Source organism: Caretta caretta, chromosome 13, assembly GCF_965140235.1.
Source record: "Caretta caretta isolate rCarCar2 chromosome 13, rCarCar1.hap1, whole genome shotgun sequence".
Taxonomy (NCBI): Eukaryota; Metazoa; Chordata; order Testudines; family Cheloniidae; genus Caretta; species Caretta caretta.
The window spans coordinates 9,022,208-9,047,983 of NC_134218.1; the positions used below are offsets into that span (position 1 = coordinate 9,022,208).

General features: G+C 42.3%; 1 protein-coding gene across 6 annotated transcripts in view; it reads right to left on the bottom strand.

Annotated features, from left to right (window-relative positions):
- The window catches only part of CDH4 (cadherin 4), a 671,722-nt gene that overhangs the window by 37,210 nt on the left and 608,736 nt on the right, over positions 1-25,776 (bottom strand). For all 6 annotated transcript variants that reach the window (XM_075118731.1, XM_075118732.1, XM_075118733.1 and 3 more), the window contains 2 exons: positions 12,016-12,201; positions 1,055-1,308 (listed from right to left, as the gene is read on the bottom strand). In XM_075118731.1, coding sequence (XP_074974832.1) covers positions 1,055-1,308; positions 12,016-12,201 — 440 coding nt within the window. The remainder of the gene's footprint in view (positions 1-1,054; positions 1,309-12,015; positions 12,202-25,776) is intronic.

The window sequence follows — 25,776 nt, forward strand, 5'->3', positions numbered from 1 at the left end:
CGCGGCAACTGGGAACTGCTGAGGGTGATGCCTGCGGACGGTCAACATCAGCAAAATGTCTCGCGGCCCGCAATCAGATTACCCTGATGGGCCACAGGTTGCCCACCACTGGCCCATTTTGTTTATGCAGAGCAGTAGCTGCATGATGCAAGCCTAACCATTTTAAAAGTCAAGCCCATGAAGTTCACTGGAATTTGAACATGCATCTGGAAGGTGCCCAGGTGCTCCTGAAAGGGGGATGAAGGATGGTCTTGTGATTCATTCACTAGAATGGGACTCTGGAAAAGTTGATTCGGTTCCCCGCTTTGCCACGTTTTCTTTGTGACATTGGGAAAGTCACTTAGGGCTGGACTTTCAAAGGTATATTAGGAACCCAAAGATGCAGATAAGCGCTTTTGAAAATCCTGCCTATCTGCATGTTTAAGGGTCTAAATACCTTTGAAAATCTAGCCCTTAATCCTTCTGTGCCACCTGTAAATTGGAATAATATTACTTCTTTCCTCCTACCCTTTGTCTGTCTTGTCTATTTAGACTGTAAGCTCTTTGGGGCAGGGACTGTCTGTGATGATCATGCATATGTACCTAGTACAGTGGGGCCTTGATCTGAGTCAGGAACCCTAAGAGTTACTTTAATGGGAATAATAAATACGTTTTATACTGATAAGGGGACTTAGCTCCCTGAATGTTGATTGATTTCAGTGGGGGGGTGGGTGAAGGCTCTCAGCACTGCTCAGAATTAAACCCTTTCTGAGATTCACTTATGTGACACTGGGTCTGACTGTGTCTTACTCCACAAATAGCCCCATTCAGAATCTCACCCATTGGTATGGTCCTGAATATTAAAGGCTGCTAAGTGTGTTGAGAGCTTTGGATGGAAGGTGCTAGAGAAGTGCCAAGCATTATAATTACATTATATAGGCTAGTTTATGCAGTAGATTCTGATTGGTGCACACTGTTGCTTTGGTTGCTCTGATTGGTGCATGCCCCCAGCCTTCTATATCCTAACTCTTGCTCTTGATTTTATACTGCCTCCTTTGTCTACCTGGTTTCCCACCTTACTGCTTGCTGCATGAAGCGATCAGGATCCACAGCTGAAAATGTTGTCAATGCCGTCCCCGGGGGCACCCCTTCCTCCAGCCTGATTAACTTGTGGTTCGTTGGAAAATAGGGCGCCTCATTGATATCCGTGACTGAAATGGTGACTCCTGCTGTAGACTGGAAGGACATCTGGATTCCGCTTGCAAGTGGAGCTTGGTTTGACACCATCACGGTCAGCATAAAAGCCCTGTTCATTTCGTAATCGACAGCCTACAACAAACAAGCACACAAGATAGCCCCATGTGGAGAATAAATTCCACCCGCTGGTAGAAAGCTGGAAGATTTAGAATGGGGACAATACCAGAGGTCACTGTGTAATCTAATTTCTGGATGTAGGATCCAGGTTCTGTGGTCAGTTGCAAAGGTGTAAATCCAAAGTAATAATCACTTCAGCAAACAAAGTTACTCCAGATTCACACTTGTATAAATGAGGTCAGAATTTGACCCTTAGATTTCTGGGAAATAAGAAAACAGGATAAAAAAGACCCGGAAGGATTTTCTCTAAGTTTTGTTCAGTTGCTAAGTATTTTCCAGAAGGGAAGGAGACTGATTTTAGGGCCACGTCTACATTAGGAGTGCTTTGCCAGTATTTAACTGTCCCAGTATCAGGGGCTCCAGAACAGACGGGGCCATGGGGCCAATCCCCCCCCCTTTTTTACCAGCGATAAGGGCAAGCGACGGGGAGGAGAGGGCGGAAAGGAGTGAGTGGGGGGCAGAGTCTTAGGGGGAAGAAGCAGCATGGAAGTGGGGCCCTGGGGAGGAGTGGTGTGGGGGCGGGGCCTCTGGGGAATGGGTGGCATGAGGGCAGGGAGAGGAAGAAGGGGTGGGGCATGGTTTGGGCACCTCTGCCCCCCCCCACTTTTAAGGTGCTTCCACTGCTCCTGCCCAGTATATTATACTGGCAAGGTGCTCCTAGCGTGGATGCAGCTTTTGTCAGTATAGCTTACTCTAGTCCCCCCGAGCAAAATAATCTATTCAGGCAAAAGTGCAGTTTTGCTGGTATAACTGTGTCCACACTAGGGGCTTCTGTGGGCACAGCTCTGTCGGTCAGGGATCACACCTCATCCCACCCCTGTCCCACAGAACTATGCTACTAGGTTTTCGTAGCATAGACCTGGCCTACTGTAGCATTCAGATTTCAGCAACTGCTCCCGCCAAGGGCAGCTATAAAAGCAATAAGTGTAGCCATGTTAAAAGGAATTAGACAGGTACTTAACAGAGTTATTAGCATTTAAAGCTGCTGGCTAAGTAACTGGGTCAGATTCAGTGGACTCCTGAGTCTGTAGTGCTCCTAGTTTCCTCTCAAGTAAGATTACATGTGAAGGTTGAGTCACAAGGTACTAAAGCTGGTTCGGTAAATCATCCTGACTCCCACTGGTGCCTTTGAAAGCTGGTCTCACATGATGTTTTACGGTTACTCACGTATTTCCAAAGGTATGTTTTGCCAGTGGGTGGCTGTAGCTCTCATTTCAACATACACAAAAGGAGAAGTGAGAGGGAATAAAAAAGCTTTACCTGGCATAACTGATTGAACTGCAGTGTAATAATAATCTCTATACCATCCCTGTAATTATTATGAGGGTAGCTTCTAATCATATGCCAGGGAGGCTTGAGTTATGCAGGATCACACCTCTGCCCGTTAAACCGTGCTGTGCCATAATTTATTAATTTAGAAGTATATGAATTCCCTCTAATATGTCTTCTAATGTGATGACTATTGACTGGCTCTAGAGGCTGAGTGCCAGGGTCTCAGCGGGTGAAAACTGGCGAAACTCTAACGACTTCAGTAGAGACACACTGATTTGCACCAGCTGAGACACCGTCCCCTATGTTCCATGTAAGAAACAGGAATGCCAGGGCTTAATTCAAACCACGGAGTGGCTGGTCTGAGGCTAATGGTCACAAGGGAAAAACAAATTCCATGGAGGAAAAATGGCAAAAGGTCAAATATTGGAATCTGTGTTTGGCTGAAGTGCTTGTGCAATGTTCCCATTATTAAATGATTTCTTGACAGGCAGGTCCAGCACTTACTTAATAAATAAAAGGAACTCACACAGCCTGATACCCAGAACACCCACCAGCACTGGTGCAGGGACTTACGCTGCTTTCAAGAAAGGAGGCACGTTAAAACTTCTTGCTTCAATGCTATTTGAATTGTTCAGCTAATGTGTTTCCAGCTCCAAACTCTCCATCTAGTCTCCTTAATTCATATTCATTAATACTTCATTTTCCTCTGCACTTGCCTTTTGCTACATATATCAAACTAAAAAAAAATTTATTTATACACATTCAACCCACCGTTCCGTGGACTGTAGTTCATCAGATGACGATATGTTGAGGGACAGGGCCCATAAAGCAGAAGACACTACATTGATATGCTTTGAGAAGCAGAGATTTGTTAATGACTTCAGAGTTGTGGCCTGGCTCTTGGTTCCAGGGGAACTAGTTCAAATCTGTCTGTTCTCTCTCATCCTTCAGGCCCTTGCCAAGGATTCCTGAGCATCCCGTTTAGAACCTTCTTCCCTACAAGGCCCAGTATTGTAGCCAAAACTTCCTTGGCCTGGGCTGGAGAGGATGCCTTCAGAATGTAACAGTGATCAAACTTGATCCGCTATCAGTGCTGACACTAGAGGCCACTCTCAGTTCTCGCTAATATTTCTTCCACTGTGCTGAGAATTTACTGATTCTGTGCTGTGTTCCGCACCCTTTGCACAAAGAGAGTGGAGACCGACTGCCAAATCCTAACCCTCCCCTGGAACGAGGGAGTCCTCAGCAGGTGCAGACTGGTGTAGCTGGTTCTTATGCCAGCAGAGGGGTGCACTGGGGCGGGAGGGAGTTGTTCAGAGGCAGAGAGAGGTGGGCAGCAGGGAGTGGCTGGACTGCGATGCACTCTGGCAATCCCCAGCTGGTAGATGGTCCCTTGAGGATCAGGTTAGAACAGCCTCCAATCTGCACCTGAGGTTGGTCAGAGAATCAGAGGGCTGCAACCGGCTCCCTGACAGCCCTCTCAGTCTCCTGGCTTAGCAGAGAATCTGGCTTTGCTTGTTTTAGGTAAGCAAAGGGAATGCTAGGCCCAAATTCAAACCACAGCAACACTGAGGCAAGTGGAGAAAATTCCAAAGGGAAAAAAAAAAGGTGAACTATGGGCTCTGTATCTGCTGAAGTGCTTGTGCTAATCTTCCCATTGCTAAAGAATTCCGTAGCAGTCAAGGCCAATTCAGCCATACACAGACTTAATACAGCACATTCCCTGGACAGCATCCATACTGCACACCCACCAGGATGGCAAGCTATGCAAACTGCACGTCCCTGCCTGAACGGAGGTCAATCCAGTTTTCAGTATAATAGCTGCGTGCAAACGGAATAATCCGCTACTATTGATATTAACCTCAAACTTTATTTCATTTCTGTATGTCTCTGGGGTACCATATGGTTTATCTGAGCGTATGGATGGCAAATGGGTATGCAATGGGTGAGCATTAATCAGATGTGACGGGACAAACCTCGTAGTGGTTTGTTCCTCCAGTTCTCAATTCTTCACACTGGGCTAACACTTTCCATCTTCATGTCACTGAAAATGCTACATATCGATTAGCCCAACAGCAGGAGCAATAGCCTGGAAATATGTAACATCTTGGATGAGAATATGTCTCAGGCAGAATCTGATTCCTCATGTATTTCTTTTATTATATATATGTGTGCGTGAGAAAGAGATGTATGTGTAGTCATATAATATATTACACACACACACAAACACAATAAAAGAACATTATTTAAGATTGCAAAATCAAACACTCAAAAGACAGGAAATTCCAGAATTAAGGTTGCCCGAGCAATCTTAATTCAGTCCCCTTGTGTGTCTGCATTATCACAGTCTTTAATTACATGATCACATAGTATTTTACCACAAGACCTCGTCTCAGTCAGTGAACAAGACAGATAGTGCTCAATTAATGAGCAGCTATTCAATATTTTTCCCCCCTCCTTGTTCAAACCTTACTCTGAAGACAGAATTATTAATTTCATCAGAGGCTTTTCTCTTGCAGTTGTCACTATATCTTGAGTACTTCACAAATATTAATGAAATTATTTTCACAACACCCTTTGTGAAAGGAGGGGTTATTATTATCCACATTTTGCACATGGGGAACTAAATCAAAGAGGGAGTAAAGTCAAAAGTATTCACCAATTTTGAGTGCCCAATTTCAGCTGCCTAGAATCTGTTTTTTAAGAGTACTGAGCACTATATAGCATTTCACAAGTTTAAAGCACACGTCCCATTGACTTCAGCGGCCACTGAGAGTGCTCAATACTTCTGCAAAAAAAAAATCAGGGTCTCAAGTTGAGTGCCCAGAAAATGAATAATACACAATTAGCGACCACCGGTGCAATGTTTTGTTTAGATGACTTGCCCAGCATTACATAGGAACACTGTGGCTGAGATAGGGATAAAATCCAGTTCTCCAGGGTAGAATTCGACTGTCTTAACCATGAGACAATTTTCTTTACAAAATCCTAATGAATTTACAGAGCAAACAGGTCCATCTTGTGCAGTGAATGAGGCAAGGGTCCTGTGGGAAAATAGTATGTGATCACGTAATTAAAAAACAACCACAACACATACACACAGGGGAGGGGTGTGATGTAAGGTTGTGCAGGCAACTTTAATTCAGGCATTTCCCGTCTTCTGAGTGCTTGACTTTGCCGCATTAATAATTTTTAATGTAGGTTTTTGTGTGTAATTTCCTAGGTTTTTAAAAAAGCAAACTGAAAAATCTCAGAATTCCATCACTTTGCCAATGAGTTTCATGGATATTTGCTGACAGCAGAGGAAAGTGAGAGTCTGGGATACACGGTTCCATTCCGAGTTCTGGAAGGGAGTGTGCTATAGCAGGCATAGTCTCTTCTGCCAATTCCGCCCCTGAGCATAACCCCTTCTACCTCATCCTCTCCAACCTGTCCTTGTCCCATCTCTTTTCCACCCTTGGTTTCTCATCCTAGTCCCAATCTCCTCACCTAGCCAGTCTCAGTCTCCACTCCTCAAATTTTTCATCCCAATCTCCTCGCACAGAATGTCCTCACCTCACCCAGCTAGTGCCAATTCCTTTCCTCCCAGCTTCTCATCTGATCTGTCTCTTCCCTCCAGCTCTCAGACCAAGTCTCCTTGCCCAGCCAGTCCCAATCTTCCACCCCACCCCAACTCCCATTTCCAGTTTCTGCCCTCCTGCCCTTTGGGCTCCCTGTCCCAATCTGCTTCCCCTCCCAGGTCCAGCTCTTGTTCCCTCTGCATTTCAGGCAAATAGCATCCTCCTCCACATTGCCTGGGCTCAGCTGCAGGTTACTGAGAGCACAGGAGAGACAGGCTTCCTACTCTCAGTTCAGGTATCTGGACCTTGTCAGGGCACAGACCGTAGCAGCCCAGAGCTGCCATTGCAGGGAAAGTCCTGCTCAGTCCCAGGCTGGCGTATGCCCTGTGCAGATGGAATCTGAAAGGAATTTAGCTTCTAATAGCCAAGAAGTCTCTATGCACGTGCAAACTGTGATTTTTCAGAGGTTTATAATGTGGCCAAATTTGGACAGATTTTCAGGGGGATGACAAAAGGCACATCCTTGTCATAAAGGCCAGTCCTCTGCCAAATTTCAAGTCCCTTCTCCAAAGCATGGGGGTGCTACAACTATTTAAAAAAAACACAAAAAAACCCACCCGCCCCAAATTTTTAACATTGGCAAAACAATGTATTTTTCCCAAGCCTTATTCTCAGAAATGGCTGAACTGTTTTGGCTGAAAATTTCCAAACAAATTTAGCCTGAGGCAGACATCCAGCATGGAAAATTTCAGCCTCTCAGACTTGGGAAAGTTATAAGCAACTGAAAACAGGGTCTTCTAATGGGAGCTATTGGGCATCCTTAATAATAGATACTGCTACCAGTCCCGCCTATAATATATTTACATTTCTCTTTGTGAGCTAGAATTAACAGCATATGAATATAATAAATGATATTCACATTAGAACCTCCTTTATCCCTGAAGTTCTCTTATCCAAAACTGGGTTATGTCCCCAGACATTCATTAGTTAGATTATGAACTTCCACACTTACCTCAAATTTGTGAGAGTGACTCCTACAACCCCTCACCCATTTGGTTAAACAGCATTCAGTTCTTCTCTATTCCAGTGGAACATATAACAGCCCCGGTTTGCGGTTGCACCCATGTAACCACGGGCAAAGGAAAGCAGTATTTTTTAACTCTCTATGACATTTATGATACCCAGGCCCAAATGTCTCCAAGCACAAGCAATTTGTGTGCACGTTAGCTGCACATGCACCACGAGCAGTGCGTCACATCAGGAATTTGAACATGCACAAATGTATGTGCACAGACAAACCTGACTTGCCTGTGATTTGGGCGTTCAGCCTGAGCACTTTTGCAAGCATGCTTACATTTTGACCCCACAGAAAAACACAAATGAAGATCAGCATACATGCCAATGAGAGATCATACACACACTATTATGTGTGCCAGACTGGGGTACTTATGGGGCTACCCTGTTACCTGCTACCTGGGATGCTTCTCCTTCATTTTGCCACACCACTTTGGTTGTATTAAATCAAGAAATCATTTTCAGTTTTAGCCTCTAATTTTCATGACAACTGCTTGCCACCGCAAAAGTGGGTCTGCACCAGTATTTAAATGTGCCAATCAGGCAGTTGGGATCAATGTATGAGAGGTGCGCCCACTTTTGCAGGCACTATCCGCTGTGTGCACAAAATTTGAGGCTGTTCAAAAATATGGCTCTGATATCTTGTCTTGGGATGCACAGATCAGCCTCCTGATCTCAAGTTACTAAGTGGCTCAAGTTACCTAGGCACAGCTGGTTAAAACAGGGCTTACAATGTGTCCTTCTCTTCTCAACATACTTTTAACTGAAGGGAACAAATTTGCTTTATGCTGTTGTTATGCCAAGAGTGAGATCATTAATGGAAGCATCTCCATGCAGAGTACTTAATACTGCATTAGTGAGCTGGCTGCCACGGGGCATCCACGGCTGCTCTTGGAGATCGTGTTCAGACTCTGCTGTGTCTCGACTGAGTGGGAAGTTATTCTCTCCCCATTTACAAGGCTTGCAGTGGGGAGAAAGGCCTTGCACCCTCAGAGTAATGATATGAAAAGCAAAAATGAAACTGTATCCTTTGGTGATCAGACTGGTAGGGCACAGGTGGTTTTGCTGAGAGCTGGTTAAATGCTGCAGAAACAGCCTTCATGGACATTCATTTGAGTTCTGACAGGCTGTTTGGTTCGAACATCTTTATGCCCCTTTTGGTTTGTGAACATGCACAAAGACATGTTTGGGGAGGACGAGTGTTCTTTGCAAGAATACACCTATTGCATTGTATTTGCTACTTCCTGTAGGCCAGGATGTGAACTCTTTTACTCACACAATTAGTCCCATAGACGCTGACTCCATGGGTGTTCCGGGGCTGGAGCACCGATCGGCAGGCCCCGCTGATCAGCTCCTTCCCTTCCCACCCAGCGCCTCCTGCTCGTTGCTGATCAGGTGTTTAGCAGAGTGCACGAGGCGCTGGAGGGAAGGGAGAGGCGCAGGGTTAGGAAGAGGCGGAGCGAGAGCCGGGTGTATTCAGGGGAGGGGGTGGAATGGAGCAGGAAGAGGCAGGACAAGGGCAGAGTGGGGGCGGGAAGAGGCAGAGCAGGGTGGGGCATTGGGGGGAAGGGGTGGATTGGGGGCAGGAACTGGGGCGGAGCGGGGGTCAAGCACCTATGGAAATCAGAAAGTTGGCACCTGTGATTAGTCCTGTTCGGTTCAATGGGACAGGCATGTGGTTAACTATTCACCATTGTGAGTAAAAGGTTCACTACCTGGCTCTATTTGTTATTCTCTTGTTTAAAAAGTTTCACTGGTCCAACCAGGGAGTAGAAACAATGTAATGTGACTTAGGTGACCACTCGGATGCTATAGGATATAATATGTAGAATGTATATTTTAGGTCTTGGGACATGTGAAAAGATGCCTGCTTGTCTATCAAGGAAAGAGAACAGCCAGACAAAAAGATGAGCCAGCAATCCAATCAGGTAAACAACTGCATTAACGAACTAATCTTAGTGCTTGGCAGAAAAAAAGTGTTTATACAATCTATAATGAATAGCTTCGTAACAGTGTAGGTAAGGCAAGCACCTCAATGTGGGGGCGCGCTTGCATTTAATCCTTTGCTGTGCCCTGTTTTGGTGGACTGATCACTCAGTGAAGCAGCGTATCAAAGACATACTTCTGCAGCTCAAGAGTCTGTCTGTGGGCCTATGTGTTCTGGGTGGTGGGAAAGACCCTGCTCAACAGATGCCACAAGCAGTGATCACTGAGGGGTGTGAGGTCAGGTTGCACTCCATCCCCCAACAGTAAAATATTTTGTCTTAACTGAAAATGCTCAACAGTTTTCAAAGCAGAAGGTGAAATCCAGAGTCTTTCCTTTCCCACCTGGAACATTTAGTCAGAGGCAGTTTTCTCTCACACTCTCTTGTTGAAGAGCACTGAGAAACTCTTATCAAACTGACAGGTTTCAGAGTAGCAACCGTGTTAGTCTGTATCCGCAAAAAGAAAAGGAGGACTTGTGGCACCTTAGAAATTAACAAATTTATCTGAGCATAAGCTTTCGTGAGCTCACAAAAGCTTATGCTCAAATAAATTTGTTAGTCTCTAAGGTGCCACAAGTCCTCCTTTTCTTATCAAACTGGAAGACTGAGAAGCTTAGGATATACAGAAGGAGCAGGTGAGGTTATTTACTAAAGACATTCTATGGAACTTCAGGCTTTGAGCTCAGTGTGACACGACAGGATTTTCGGTGTGATTCGTTGCATTGTGATCACTATTGGTTATATAGCAATGGAAAATCAACATTGGCATCAGTGGCATCTTGACAAATCTGTCCTGCTTTTTGCCTGCAATTTCTGAATAAGGGATGGCTCATTATGCAAAAGTCCTGGTGTCGCAAGGATGATCATGTAAATCCCCTGGTTTTCACTTTGATACAGCTCGAAAACTACAGTCATGACACTTTGTGCTTTGCTAGATTAGGAATAAAGGGCTTTTTTTCTTTTAGTGAAAATTTGATGAATGTTGGCATTTCTACTTCAGATCAGCTGCTGAGGTGGAAAAAAGTTAAATTGTTTCATTTTGCCATGTTGAGTTTTTGTTTTTTAAGCAGAATAAAGCCCCCCACCCCCAACCCAACCAAATCTGAAAAGGTATTTTGATGTTGCAGCACAGAAGGCTGTCAGTCATCGTTAGAGAGTAATAAGAGAGGTAAATAAAAAGCCCTGCTGAAATACCATCTAGCAGGTAAGATGATGCTTCCTTTAAAGTTTCAGCAAAGTGGCATTTGCAGACACACACACAAACACACAGCTTAAGGGGCAAAGAACAGGACAAGCTCGCACATTCCTACCACGGTAATCTGAATGGCATTTCACTGATGTCATTTTTCCTAATAGTCGAAGTGTGTGTATTAAGAATGACTGCAATTTGTTAGCTACGAGGGAGTGTTTTTTCACCCACAGTCATTCTTTAATTGTGCAGCTCTTTACACTTTAGTGCTGCTGCTGCTGTGTATTTATTAAAACTTTTTGTTAAGAGAAGGTCACACTTTTCAAAAGGTAGAGGCTTTGTTCTTGACAGCATAAATAAATCTTTTCAGGTGCCGCACATGGTACATGTAGGGCAAGTTCCTTCAGATCACAGCAGTCTATTCATGCTTCTTTGGCTTTCTTGAGAGTCAGTGGGAACATCCGTAGGAATCTTATCTACTAACTGGTTCACTGAATGTTGAATGAATGTAGCTGTGTTCTGACTGCATTTAATATCTGCAGAGGCATTCACTGTCTGGGGTTGCTGGTTTTACGCAAGTCAATGTGAAGCAAACCCTCAAATGAAGACTGAACTCATGCCCTTGGGAGGGGTAGGGAATGAAGGGAAATGGAATTTGATACCCATTCCAAATACTCTTAGGGTTCCAGGTTCTAAGCTGTAGCATTTAGGACATTATAGAAACTGGATGACAGTGGATCAGGCAGAGCTCTGAACTTCACATTGCTCACTTCCTACTTCTGTCGCAATATTGAAAGCAACGAACTGTAGGTTAAGAATATCTGGGGACCTGTTTCTCAAGGAGTCTTTGGGTCAGATCCTCAGCTGGTATAAATATGTATAAAGCCATTAATGTAACTCAGAGCAGCTGCATTGACACCAGCTGCATATCTGGCCCATCAAGTGTGTTGATGGTTTGGTATCGGTAAAGCAATAGCTCCCAAACTTTTCAGGCAACTCCACTAGACTAAAACCTTCTCTGCACCAGCTACTGACGACTTCTTCCCCTTTCCTCTTTGCCACCAGCAACCACATCCCTCCTTGTGATGACAATCCTCCTTCCCCCACTGCTTTCATAAGGTATCAGGTGTCCAGGTTTTGTGCTGCTGCCCATCTCACATGCAGATGGGTGTGCTCCAGCCATCGATGGAGCGTGGTGCACTCCAAATTCTAGAATACGTCAGACTGGGCAAGGCTACAGAGTCCAATCTCCACTATAGCTAGGAGCCAGAAAATGGGAAGACAAAGAGGAATAGTATCTTGAAGTGCAGCTCAGAGACTGTGACCTACGTTCATCATGTAAAAGTTTGTGAGGGCATGTGGTGGCGCAGCCAAAGAATGAGAGGGTGGTGAACCAAGAATTAGTGGATTGTAGTACAGTATGCATGTCACGTGCTACAGAGAGAGAGGGAGATTCAAGCACTGACATTCCCAGGCACAGAAGACATGAAATAATGGCAGACTTCTGCGAATCCTCCTCGGAGTAATTAGCTTAGAGGGTCATAAAGACTGACTCAGTTTGGCTCCCATTGAAGTCACCTACCTTCACCACAGTTACCATGCCTTCATTGGTAACTGGATCCGTCCGAATGGTGAAATGACCCGAAGGATCTCCACTGATAATACGGTACACGGCGTTCCAGTTGGGGGAATGAGGCTGGTCCCGGTCCATCACAGTCAAATTTGCAACCACAACTTCCACTCTGTTCTCAGGAACCTCCCCGGAATACTGCAGTCAAAAAACAGGAACTGTTATGAAGAGTTCTTAAGGACTGCAGGGCTAAATCCCCAGCTGGTTTAAATTGGCATAGCATCCTTGAAGTCACTGGAGCTATGTTCATTTACATCAACCGAGAAACTGGACCTCAGTGTTCAGAGACGGTACTAGTAGTAAAATAAGAGTTAAAAGTATTCTCAGTTACTATACGCGCCCCTGAGTCCCTTTGGCACTTGTGATTTTACAAATTCCATTTTCTTTTCTTTAAATGTTTTTCTCCACCCTATTGCTGTCTGAAAGACCTACACAAACAAATGCGTGAAACTGACTAACTATCCAAAAGAAACAGCCAAAGCGTTGTCAGATGTGCAAAGTAAGCAAATTGGGGAAAAAAAGAGACTTTCCCACCTTAGTAATCATGTTCAGTTATAGTAATCGGAGCTGTTAATTGTGACAATAGGAGATGAAACATCAGACCAAAGCGATTTTAAAATTCTTTTACTGTGTCCCTTTAATGTAAAACATTTTCAGATACACAGTTTTCAAATGATGCAATCTTATAGCTTGATTTTACCTAATTTTTCTTTTTTCTGCTTTTGATTTGATTTTGCTTGCTATTTTTCTAGTGATTTTTTGCATCAGCCTTTCCTATAGGTTAATTCTATTATTTGTTTTCATGAACCACAGCCAGTTTATGCATATTATGATGCATTATCTGCCTTCCTCTCAATTTTCTGCTTTCAAACCCTTGATTTAACATATATCTGGTCAAGGATCCTTGACAGTTCATATTTCCTGTCTTTAGGGCCCAAAAGCTTCCACTTAGACACCTAAATAATGCCCACATCTTCAAACGTGCCCAGCAGACAGAAGCTTCTATTGACAACAATTGCGAATCAACACTTAGATGGGCATACGGCAAATTAAACACCAGGCAAACAATGGAGCTGCTGGCCCCAGTTCTGAAGTTGAAACTCAGGCCCCAATTGTGGGCTCAGAACACTTTCGAAAATCTGGCTCTTGATATGTATTTATGCAGAAGTGTGCTAATTACAACAAATAATTATTTTGTTATTTAGCTGAAGATTCCCTTTAAAGTAACATTGTTCTAGTTTGACACCATTCAACATTTTTGTTTATATATACATACCACCAGTATATAACATTTCACATCTGACAGCAAAAAGTTTTAATTTGCCATATGCCAATCTAAATGTAGTTTTGCCCTTTAGTGATATCTTTAATGGCATTTTGCTTTCTTTTCACTTATGCCCCTGTCCTAAATAAGTTTTCATTAGCAAATACAGATGGTATTTTTGCCTACGTCCTTTAGGTAGTGGAGGAAAACAGTGGGATGCCACTTATTAATTCTAGTTCCGAAATATATCATAGCTTCTCTACTTCTCTTTGTTTCCCACTATGTAGCCAGGTCATTATGTATTCTCATGCCCAATTTGGAATCTCTGCAGCATTCAGTTTAAGCAGGGGAATATCACACCGAAATTTATCAAAAGCCTTTTGAAAAATCCATTAGATCATGTCATGTGCACACTTCTGTTATCATTCTTGTCTGAAACCTGCTCAAAAGAACTCAAGGAGATTAGTTAGGCAGGATCATCTCTTGCTAAATCCGTGATGGTTATATCCCATTGGATTAGATTAATGTTGTACTGCAAGTCAGAAATGACAAGTTGATGGCCCTTTGGTTTGCTTGGGCAGTTGTCTGCACTGTGTTAAAATCAAGGCATCATATTTGCTGTATTTCCAAGGGAACTAAGCATGTTAAATTAAGTAATGTACCTATCCCAGGTCACTGCCAGTTCCTGTCTTGAGCCCATGTGAGTCACATGAATTAAGAGAAATTTAAAGATTTAAACTATCCTATCGCTCAAAACTTAAAGCCCTCACCCAAATTTTATTTACTCAGGCTAAAATCCCATTGCCTTTAGAAAGAGTTTTGCTTGCGTAAAGACTGTACAAGAAATAACTGCGGACTTCAGAATTCGGTCTACTATTCATTTAACTCTTTGTGGGACCAAGTAGGATGAACTCATTCAGAACAAATCATTGATAGAATTTTTTGCTATAACAGTGGACCAAATCCTGCAAGATACTGCACATCCTTTACTTCCAGTGGGCTACATCCTGAGAGGGGCTGAGCCTTTGTGACTTCCACTAAAGTCAGTCCTTTAAGGAAAAATCCTATGGAATTTAATAGGGATGAAACCAATATAATTTTATAGAAATAGCTCTAAAAGTCCTTAGACTTTAAGAGAGAACAATATTCTCTCTCAGGGTTATTTTGATCCATTCTCTAGGATGTGTTTAGGGTTTTCTTTTTTTTAAAGAAGCCCCCAGGAAGGTTTTTATTTTCTTTAAGACTGTTTTCATAAGGGTGGGAGTCACAATGCTTAGCAAGTATTAAGCATCTTTCAGAATTTGGTCCATTCAGGCCATTGGGAGTGGACGGCATCTGAGGAAGCAATCAACTCTTCACAAGATCCAGGGGTTTCAGTGGAAACTGGTCATTACGCATACAGGGCCAGACCAGCTCGTGTCGATCAGAGTAGCTGCACTGAAGTCAACAGAGCTATACCAACTTACACCAGCTGAGGAATGAATCCTGAAAGATACTTAACACTTTGAAGTTTACATCAATTTTTTATCAGCTGTGGCTCAGGACTTATTGTAACCCATGGCCTCAGCCCTCCGGTCTATCTGACAGCCTTCCATTGTTTAAGTAAGCATGTGCTGTAACGTATGCACAATTCTGTTTGCCTTTAATAAAATTAAGTAATGAAATTAAATTACATCTGGTAACGGGCCGATGGGAGTTTGGAGAGGCTCAAACATATTTAACGTCATTTCCTCCCTATCCTGAAGTAACTGAGAATGATGAGCAGTTCGATATTTTACTGGGCTTTCCCCAGGCAGTAAGTTTTCTTTAACGAAGAGTCCAAGGGATTTTCAAATAGAGAGAGGAGTATCTCTATTCAAACATTGTAAAATAATGAGGGGTCCAGAGAGAAGTGCTGGAATAAACAAGAACTACAAAAAAGTAGTGCCTACCCTATACTTGCTGCTTTATCGTGAGTGTGGTTTTTATAATGTCAGGTAAAAGGAGTACAGAAATTAGCAGACAAATGTTTTCGGAAAACAGACACCCTTGTCTCATGAGCTTCATAATCCGGGGGTGTGCTCTGCATGGTTTGGCACACATTGGAGTCAACAGAGCTCAGCACTTGCAAGATCAGGCCCTAAATACACTCACCAATGCCATTTTATGACTACAGGCAAAATGAGTCAACTCAGACTTATCCACGATGGGAAAGTTACAGAGATCCTGTTATTTAACCTATGAAGGGAATTGGTTTTTCTTAGCAACAAAACTTTGGTCTCCTCTTCCAGGCTAGTTTCTACAAGCAGTTACCTCCTTCTAAGGACTGCAACCCAAAAGAGAATAGAGGCAGGACATTATAATGTAATGTGAATCAACAGTGTGCATGAGAACAGTCTCTGCAACACCAATGTATTCACATTGGATCCATGTAATTGCAGACCTCCCCCACTCCCTTCCTGGTGTACTAACAGATACATCTTTCAGAAGAACACCACCAGAAAGAACCATACTACAAACAAAAAAGAAAAGGAGATTTCTCGATAAGGAAGCAAGGTTTCAGCCAGAAGGATGCTTGTGGGAATCAAAACAGGCCCTCATTCCCAGTGCCTGCTGCTTCTTGTTCTGGGGTTTGTATTATCTCTGTTTGCAGGTATGAGGATGAGGTAAGACTATTTTTGAGCTGATTGTTATGAAACAGCTCTTCAAAACTTTCATTATAGAACCTGAAACCATATGAAACACACCTACATGTTAGATGTAAGGACCAACTTGATGCCCAGCTTAGGTGTGTTGAAAGCTAAGGTTTGGGAGCCTTTCAAATGAACCTAGGTACAGTTTGAATTGGCCCTGGACTCATTTACGGTTTTAACATGAAACTAGATTGACACGCATCTATTTTGACTGAGGTTGACTTTGAGATTGTTTATGCCTGAAATTCAAGAGGTGCAAACCCACATGCACTGAAATCAAAGAAAAGGATGCACATGGCCTCCTACAAAGCAAAACGGCAGAGTTTCACCCAGCTCTGCAGAAGCATCATGTCTGAGATAAATCTCGTGTCAGTTATGAGGAGGCATCACACAGGAATCATATATCATATAAAATATTAATTGCTAAAGATATTTTACCATCATCTATATCTTCACTTAATCCTAATGTAAGCAGGGGAATAGTCCCGCTATTGTGGGGAACTTTCCTGGCTTCTGTACTACCCCGGTGAAGTGCGCTAGCGAAAGGATCTGAGTCCTCGCTCCCACTTCCTTTACCCAGTGGCATCCCTGCCCTTGAGGACTCCCCTTTCACTCTCTTGTCTGGCAGAGTCCTCGTAACTCCAACAAGGCTGGGCCCAGGATTCCTGGGGGGCTCGACCCCCAACCCTGCTGTGGTCACCTAGGACAGGGGCTAGGGTGTCCCCACTCCGGGGTATTCTCTCTGCACTGGGCACTTCTCTGACTCACTGACCATTACATACAATTTAAAGCAAATGCAAGTTATTTAATCAACAATTAATTTTGAAAAGAATAAGGAAAAATGGGAAAGGTTAAAGGAAACACATCACCCCGCTCTGTGGCAGGGAACATCACAAACAGTGTCTCTGGAATGTCGGGGCAGTTCACAGTCTGTTCCTTGTAAGTCCCAGGCCCCTTCTCAGGCCCTGGCTGTGCTGCAGGGATGCTGTGGGTTGGACACTTGCTCTGGTGGTGGCCTCACGCTCTCAGGCTCTCAGTGGTAGGACCCTTCTTCCCAGTGTCACCCCCGCCCTGTCGGGGTTACGATCCAAGCCTGGCCTGCAGAGCCTCTTGGCTGAGGCGTCTCCCTGTGCTGGGCCCGCTGCCCAGGGTCCCCCTCGCTCTCCTCAGCTGCTCACCACACCCAGCTCCGGACTGCTCCAGCCCCAGCTCCACCACTCGGTCTCAGCGCTGCTGCTGCTCTGCCTCCAGCTCCCTGGGCTGCTTCTTGGCCCCTCTGCCTCTGGTTGCTGCAGCTCTGCTCCCAGGACAGGTCTGCTCTGCAGGCTGCTTCTGTGACTCTGCTCCCAGCACTGACCTGCTTCGTGGGCTGCTTTTCTGGCCCCTCTGGCTCTGGTTGCTGCAGCTCTGCTCCCAGGGCAAGTCTGCTCTCTCTGGGCTGTGCCTCTGGCTTTGGGGCTGCAGCTCTGCTCCCAGGACAGGGTCTGCTCTCTCTGGGCTGCTTTTCTGGCCCCTCTGGATCTGGCCCAGCTCTGCTCCCCAGCTCAGCTTGGGCCCCTGCTTTCTCCTTAGCTCAGCCCCACTCTGTCTGACCCAGGCAAATCCAGCTCACACAGAGGACGGGACCTCACTGACCTCCTGACTCCCTGATTAGCCTGCCCGCACTGTCATTCAGGCTGACCTGGAGCATTGGCCTCTCCCCATTGTTCCTGGGGACTGGCAGTCTCAGGGTTCCTAATTCCCCATTGACCCTTCCACCTTTTTGTACTGGGAGCTAGCAACTAAAACACCCCCACTGAATGTTAGTAAGGGGGCAACAGTAACCTTACACTAATATTGTAACATTTACTTGTATTCATCTGTAATTTATTTTGCTTCATTTTCTGTTGCTGCATTATGAAGCTTTTCATTTTCTTAGTCCTTTTTTTAATCTCTCTCTTGCTAGTTATTTTGGAATTGATTGTTATTCAGTCTGAACATACTTTATGAGATAAATATGTGCTCTGCCAATTTACCATTATTTCTTAAACCTGCCCTATTCATCTGAAGTTATGTAGGTTCCATTTTTTTTTCATACTGGTATGATTGTGAAAGATCCTCTCACTGGCCTCTAGAGTTGGCCTGTCTGAAGTCATATGGTGTTGGAAAGGTAATAATTCATTTTGATTTCCAGGCTGCATCAAATTATACTGAAGTCATTTAACCCTAGAGTTTATTTTTGTCTTGCTCAGTATTTGACAGCATGTATGTACAAGCATCACTCAAAGGAGGAAAGGGAAAGAAGCCGGGAAATGAAAAGTTCACAGGATGACTTTATGACTTTGCAGCATCTCCTAAATCTAGTCTGAACTGTAGAGCCAACCATAGTGGAGTAAAACCAAGCAGCTCCTTGCAGCCACTCCTAGTGTGTGCTGATGTGAGATGGAGGAATAGGAAGAGAAATTATTCAGGTTCATTTTGGAGACTGCTACAGGGAATTTCATTTCTTCCATGTTAGCCCCTCTTTGTCTTTGCCCTTCATGAAGATTTGCTATAGCAAAGACTTGTTCATACAGATATTTGTAAAAAAGTGAATTTCTGATCTTTAACCATAATTACAACACAGAATTAGTTGTGGGTAGAAGCAGTTTAGAAGGGTTAGGCTATCCACACAGAAACAATGCCCTATGATGTAGGTGACCAACCACACAGCCTGAATATTTAATCACACGTACCTAATACTCATAGGAACGCTCGCAGGGAACAGTTTATGATCAGTCCAGAAGTGGAACTTTGTTTGCACAAAACTATTTAGCAAAGAATTTTGAATATTAAATAAATTGATAGAAACGGCAGTTTGTTGACAATTTGTATAAAGGAAAAAGGGTTAGATTATCCTATAAATCATTAATTGACAGTTCTTTGCCCAGTTTCAGCACTGAAACAAGCAAATGCCATGCTAATTGACTGCTCCTATACCATGTTTATACGCCTACATTTTTACTTTCAGGATTAAATAAGTCTTCTACATCTCAGAAAAGCCCAGAGAAGTAAAACAACTCCAAATTGTATTCTTTATCTGACAGTGGGATATTTAGATCAATAATCCTCTATTTTTTTCTTTCTATTTCTACTACCAGTAATTTTGCTTCTCTTCCTAGCAGCCTAATTGCTGTTTTCTTAAGCCTCGCCATCAGTTCTCTGACCTTTAATTTTCAATATCATTTGCTGTATGGATGACTGCACTAGGTTCACAAGTTATCCTATCTAATCTGGTCTCTATGCAGATTTGGATCTCAATTTCTGTGCCCGTGTAAATCTGGAGCAACTCTCAAAATGGCTTCAAAATTTACTCTAAATTTACACTGGTGTAGCCATAATCAGAATCTGGCCCTAAATCTCCAAATTTTGAACAAGATGATCAAGTCTGGTAAGTAATGTAAATCGTATTTTTTGTGTGTGTAAATCTGGCGGATATTGCAATTTTAAAATGTTAATCAGATTTTCTTAAAGGCCTTCTTAGTGGCATATGTTCTTTTTTAACATTGATCGTGTTCTAGCTACCTATCTCCACAGCCCTTCTCCTGAAGAGTAGCCCACTGAATACCTACTGCCTATCCTATCATCAAGTGACCAATAAGCAAACTCCCTTTCCTTTTTGTGTTCATTCTTACAGTCTCTCTCACGCAAACAACATTGCACTACACTTCTGTGCGTATTCACTTGGATCAATTCAGTATTCATTTCATGGGTACATATGTCACATCAGACTAGTTATATGCCATGTGGCAAATGCCTTCCAATACATAATCTGCAAAAGTCCAATACCATTCTTGCCAACTTGCAGTTTTGCTCCATTGTCACTAGGCCCAGCTGTCACATATCCCATTATGAAATGAATTGCTTGGGTTGGATACATTTACTCTCCACTTGTTTTTTAATGATCTGCAGGAGTCAGCCTTGTTTTAATGATGTTCAGGAATGTGGATTTGGTAGCTCACCAACTATTAAAGGCTGATCTGGAAGTGCTAGCTGTATCTTAACCATTTGGTGCTATTAAAATGCCTGTCGGACTGAAAAGCTCTGAAACCTGTGAGTGAGGTTCTAGGGTCTATTAAACGCATTATGTTTGCATGCTACCATCTTGTTTATTTACAAATGTGTCTTGATTTAAGGCTAATAAAGAGAACAGTGAATAACAGAATTTAAAGAGAAAAAAAAGCCTAGGAAAGAAGCAAACTGGTTAGAGGTTGGTTTATTTGTTTACTTACAGATGTTTAGGGTATCTTTTCTATTTCTCTTTCACTCAGACAGTGGGCTTGCTGGCAGGATCCTAGAATGTCGATATGCCTAGCACCAATGGGCTAAGCATTTCTTCCAATTGTTCAGGTGCATTCTCTGTTTGACGCTGCCTTGTGTTTGCAGCTTGGACTGTGGGGATGACTTTGTTGTCTGAGTATAGCACCTCTCTGTTTCTAAACCCCACCCCTTACTGTGGGCAGAGACAGCAACCATTTTGATCTCAGACTTGCTGAGAGCTGTTGACTTCACTGTTGTTCTTTACCAGTGTCGTTTTCCTTAATCTCAAGTAACAACTAGATTTAACTGAAACAACATGGTTTGCTCTTTGGATAAGGAAACAAGTTCAAACTAAGAACCTGGAAAGAAGGAAATGTGCGTTTAGGAATGGCACATCCTATCCTCCTTGCTCTGAGCACTAGAAATGGAACCTATGTAATCTCAGACTCTTACATTCAAGAGGGCCAAGTTGTGTCTAGTTTTAATCTTGCATCAATGACTCCCAGAGTACTCCTCAAGGATTCACAGACAAGAGGACAGAATGGTGGAAGGCTTTTTTTTTAAAAGAAGCTTTGCATTTCTCATAACAAAAGTTATTTTTTTCATCCTTAAGATGTTACATTCTTTTTACAGTATGAAAAGATGCTTCGAAAATGATGACACTGAGACACTGCTTTGCTGCAAGATAACCATTTCTGGATAAATATATCATATGAAATGAAGCCCACATATAAATTTATACATTTCATAAAAATGCTTTACAACACAAAGGAGCTTTTAACAATGTTCCTATGAAAGGTTTAAAAAGAGATTAAAATTATGTCCTTGGAAGGGCGCACAGTCTTGCCAAGGAAAGAAAATTCTACATTAACCCCATGGAGGAAAGTTGTGTGTTATCGGTATTTAAAAGGCTATAAAGTACTACTTTAATCAACCTATTTGACTTTGGGGACTTTCATGTCTCACTGAAACTCATGAAGTCTGGCAGAGTATGGCTTCTTGAACACAAAAGCCTTTAATCTGTAACCTGGCACTCTTGTACATTCAAATCCTGATACAATCACCTTGTTAGGAAGAAAAATTGTGAATTTATCCAAAATGGGATCTCATCCAGTCTAAATGACGTAGCCTTTGCAGCAATGACCTTTAACAACGGTTGTACTCAACAATAAAAGATCTTATCTCAAGATCCAATGGAAACAGTGTATGTTAAAATTCTGATCTGATAGCAGAGACTTCTATTTTCAAGTTTAGATGAGAAGCTCTTGAACAGTCCATTTGCTTCTTGTCTAACCCACCTTTGTTTCTTGCCTGAGGAACAAATGGCATGAAAAAGAAACGGGTGCATTTCTGATTAATATTTGTCAGGTTTCATTAATAATGCTCTCTGTTAAATAAGGGCACAGATGCTAAAAATACTAGAATTGGCTACAGAAACCTACAAAGCTTAATTCTGCTAGTAAAGTAAAATAGCAATAACTCTTTGCACTGATATAACACTTCTTTGCAATGTAGCAAACACTACAGCCTGCATTGAACTGAAGCACAGAGAGGCTGTGACTTGCCCAAGGTCACACAGGAACATAATGGTCATGTCAGCACTGGAAGTCAGGTCCTCTGCTCAGCTGCCTAGACCAGAGCTGCCTCCTGAGAACATCAGGAATTAAAGCACATATTTTACAAACACATTCAGGTCAGTCCAGGTTAGTCTCTCTGTCACCACAATGCATTGCCTTATAGCTCTCTGATAGCCATCAAGCTGTTGAGAAGCAAAAGACAAGATATGAAGCCTGGAAATGAATTGCATTAAACACTGTAAACCAATGCTAAGGATCAGCTGGCTCAGCAACACTTCAGTCAGCAATTTCCTCCTCAGAGTTTCACAACGCATTGATTTCAAAGAAGAGAAACCAAAATGGTTTTACATCCCTAGAAAAAAAAATCAACAGAATTAAGAACAGCCTGGGTTATAACCCAGCCCTGTAACAGCTGGTTGTAAAGTTCCATCTGTAGTGGTGGCAGGATCTTACTCTCCTGGACTCAGGAGCAGTGCTAATGTGACTTTCACCTTGCAACAGATGGTATAAGCAAAGCTCTTCAAAATACAGCATTAGATCCATATTCTGCCATTATTATTTATATAAAGCACTTACCTTCCTGAGACTTGGCTTCCCATGTGCTTAGGACCATGGTGAAAGAAATTATTGAAGAGGAATGTTTTGGGGCCAGATTCCCATTCTAGTTACTCAGTTGAATAACTTTTGCTTTGGTGTAACTGAGATCAGACCCTGGCCCCCAAATTCAGGAAGGCACTTAACTTTAGGCATATAAGCCATCCCACTGAAGTCGATAGAACTATTCTTGTCCTTAAAGGTAAGCACATGGTAAAATACTTTCCTGAACTGGGGCTTTGGTCATTTGTAGGCAAACTTTCTTTTTACACAAGTCTAACATGAAAATCCTCCTTTAACTACATTAAATCAATTTTAAACCTGATGAAACCTACTAATTTGTTTCAGAGGAACAGCCGTGTTAGTCTGTATTTGCAAAAAGAAAAGGAATACTTGTGGCACCTTAGAGACTAACCAATTTATTTGAGCATGAGCTTTCGTGAGCTACAGCCTGATGAAGTGAGCTGTAGCTCACGAAAGCTCATGCTCAAATAAATTGGTTAGTCTCTAAGGTGCCACAAGTACTCCTTTTCTTTTTACTAATTTGTTGGAATGCATAATTAACAGGCCCAAAACCTTATTCTTCTTCCCTATACCTTAAAGTGGCAAATCAATACGCTCCATTCACTCAGATTTTACAAAACCTTCCTCCCCATTTAGAATATAAACCCACTGTGACAGACAAAGATTCAGTGATACAGTGCAAACCACAAGCCACTGAAATGCACCCCATAGATCTGACTCAGTACTTCTTGGTGAAATTTGTATAGAACAAGCTGTTTTAATTCATGCAAGTTTAATAAAGGTTCATAAAGAAGGGCCTTAAGATGATAAATCTAGTTTAGGATTTTCTTATTAACTGCCCACTTCTCATAATGAGTTTTTAATTTATTTTTTTTTCAGATTTTAAGGCATATAAAAACTATTCATGTACCTTTGGGATCTGAAGGCAGCTATTTGGGAAAGGAAGACATTTAAGAGTACCAGAACTGAATTTTTCATCTGCACCATAATCCTAGTATTGAGATTTATAACAAGTTTCCTCTGTAGCAAGGCTCAATCAGTCTGGATGGTGATTTCTTCTCAACCATATTCTGCACTGCAATGGAAAACTCTGCTGTTTCCAGATTAGTTTCAGAATTCACATACGGGATTTTTTTTTTATGATTGGAACTGTACAGCAATACTAGGCTGGAAAATCCATAAAATCTGCTGTTTATAGATAGAGCCCCCAATTCAGTAAAGTATCACTGTTCAAGAAAGGCACTTAAACACAAGCTAAAAGTAAAGCACGTCCTTAGGTCCCATTGATGTTAAAGGGACTTAAACACATCCTTTTCCTGAATCAGTGCCAAGATGATTATCACTATTTGCTTGTTGCTACAAAAAATTTAGTACAAAACATGCAGCAGAAAAAAAATGTAGGCCCAGCTGCAAAGTGCAAACATAAAGTGAACGTAAGGAAATGAAGTCAATGTTTTGATGGAGTGGCAAATATGATGGAGTGGGAAAAACAATAGTAAACATGAAGGCCTGGCTGCTTAGAGAAATGTGGAATAGTGAAGAATAACTAAATAGATAAAATAAATGGCAAATAATGAATGGACCTTGGGGAATGAGAATGAGAGAGACAGAGAGGACTAGAAAGAAAAGGAGGAGGAGGACTGGGTCTTTTCTGAGAAAGAGAGAGAGACACACACACAGATACACGGGAAGAGACGGGGAAGAAAGAGAAGAGAGGAAGGCTGTGTTTGCGGTGTCAGGGGTGCATGTATGCGTACATGTATCTGATGCTTGGTGCCAGGAGAATGGTACTTTTTCTTTTGCAGTTAGATTACTTTATTATTGCGTAAAGCCGAACAGTTTGAAAAGTTCTAGCATACTTAAAAAAGTCTTTCTATTTTTAATCCTTCCTAACCCTAACCTGTTCTGACCCTTTCCACTGCAACTGGGGAATGTTAAGGCATCCTGGACAGTAAGAAATATTTGATAAGAGAAAAGTCACAGCACTACTAAATCCTCTGCTAAGTTATTTTATTTAAGTATGTCACTGAAGAGTTTATAACTGAAATGTGCTTAACAGAATTCTGACTATATAGCCTCTTATAATGGCAACCCTTGGAAGCAACTGTTTTTAGGCCAGTTAGATTTTAATACTAAGTCAACAGGATGTTGAAGATTTTTTTTTTTTAAAAAAGCCCAGCCAAAGAAGTTAGCATATTTCAGAAAGAAAAGATTCATTTTTAGCCCTTTAAGACTATGGATTTACTATATGCATCCAAATTTCTCAAACTCAAATCAGAATTACTAAAATAATCCATTACAAATGGGTATTTGCCCTGAATTTGTTCTGTCAGTTGTGTCAAATCTAGCCCTATAATGCTACAGCACATTTTAGTGTGGTGCCCTGGTTTACAAAACAAAGGAGCCAGGCATGGTGGAATATAAAGGATATAAAACAATGCATCATAAAGCCACAAGAGATACAGTCTTTTTCAAAATTCCTAATTATGGATTGATGCTGAAGGTAGATTAAAAAAATGGTCCAGGTGAGGGCTGCATGGCATTTTTGAATAGGAAAATTAGGCTGATACTGTCCTCCTGAAACTGATCAAATGAGACAGTTTAGAAAGAAAACATCTGAAATCTCAGCTGCTCTGCTCTAAACTGCAAAGCCAGATTTAAAAAACGATGACAGTTGGAAGTACAAGGAGTATTGAATTAAGTGCTGCGTTGTTGACCCCATTTGAAAATCATTCTCTAACTCTGACAAAGCCTGCTAACATTCAGAGGCATTTGTATTTAGGTCAATAGCTTACTCACCCTTGCACTGACGGTCTAATGAACTATCAATGTTGTAGCATATATTGAGCAAGTTTCACAACTGTCTTTTGATTTGGTGAGCCTAACTTAACACATGCAGTTGAACATATGCACAAAACCTGTGCATCTCTTTGGTGTGCAAACAAAGGTTTTGCATAAGCAACTTGAGCATTTAAGGGCCCAACTATTTGTGTTCTCAAAATGTGTCCAGTTGTGCAGTCATCATTTGCACATACAACACTGAATGCACAAAATCAGAGACCAGCTGAAAATGTCGTCCAAAATTTACTGAAGAATAATATAATATGGCATTCAAGAAATTAAGATTTTTAAGAATCCTAATTTGTCACCCAAATTTCCAGGCCACACCATCACTTTGGGTCAAAGTTCTAAAAACAGGTGTCTAAGTTACACAAACACAAAATATAAGTGTACATATGCAAAATGGATAATTGAATGTACAGCAGAATGTAGCTACGTATTTTGCATGTCCAGATTCAGGCCC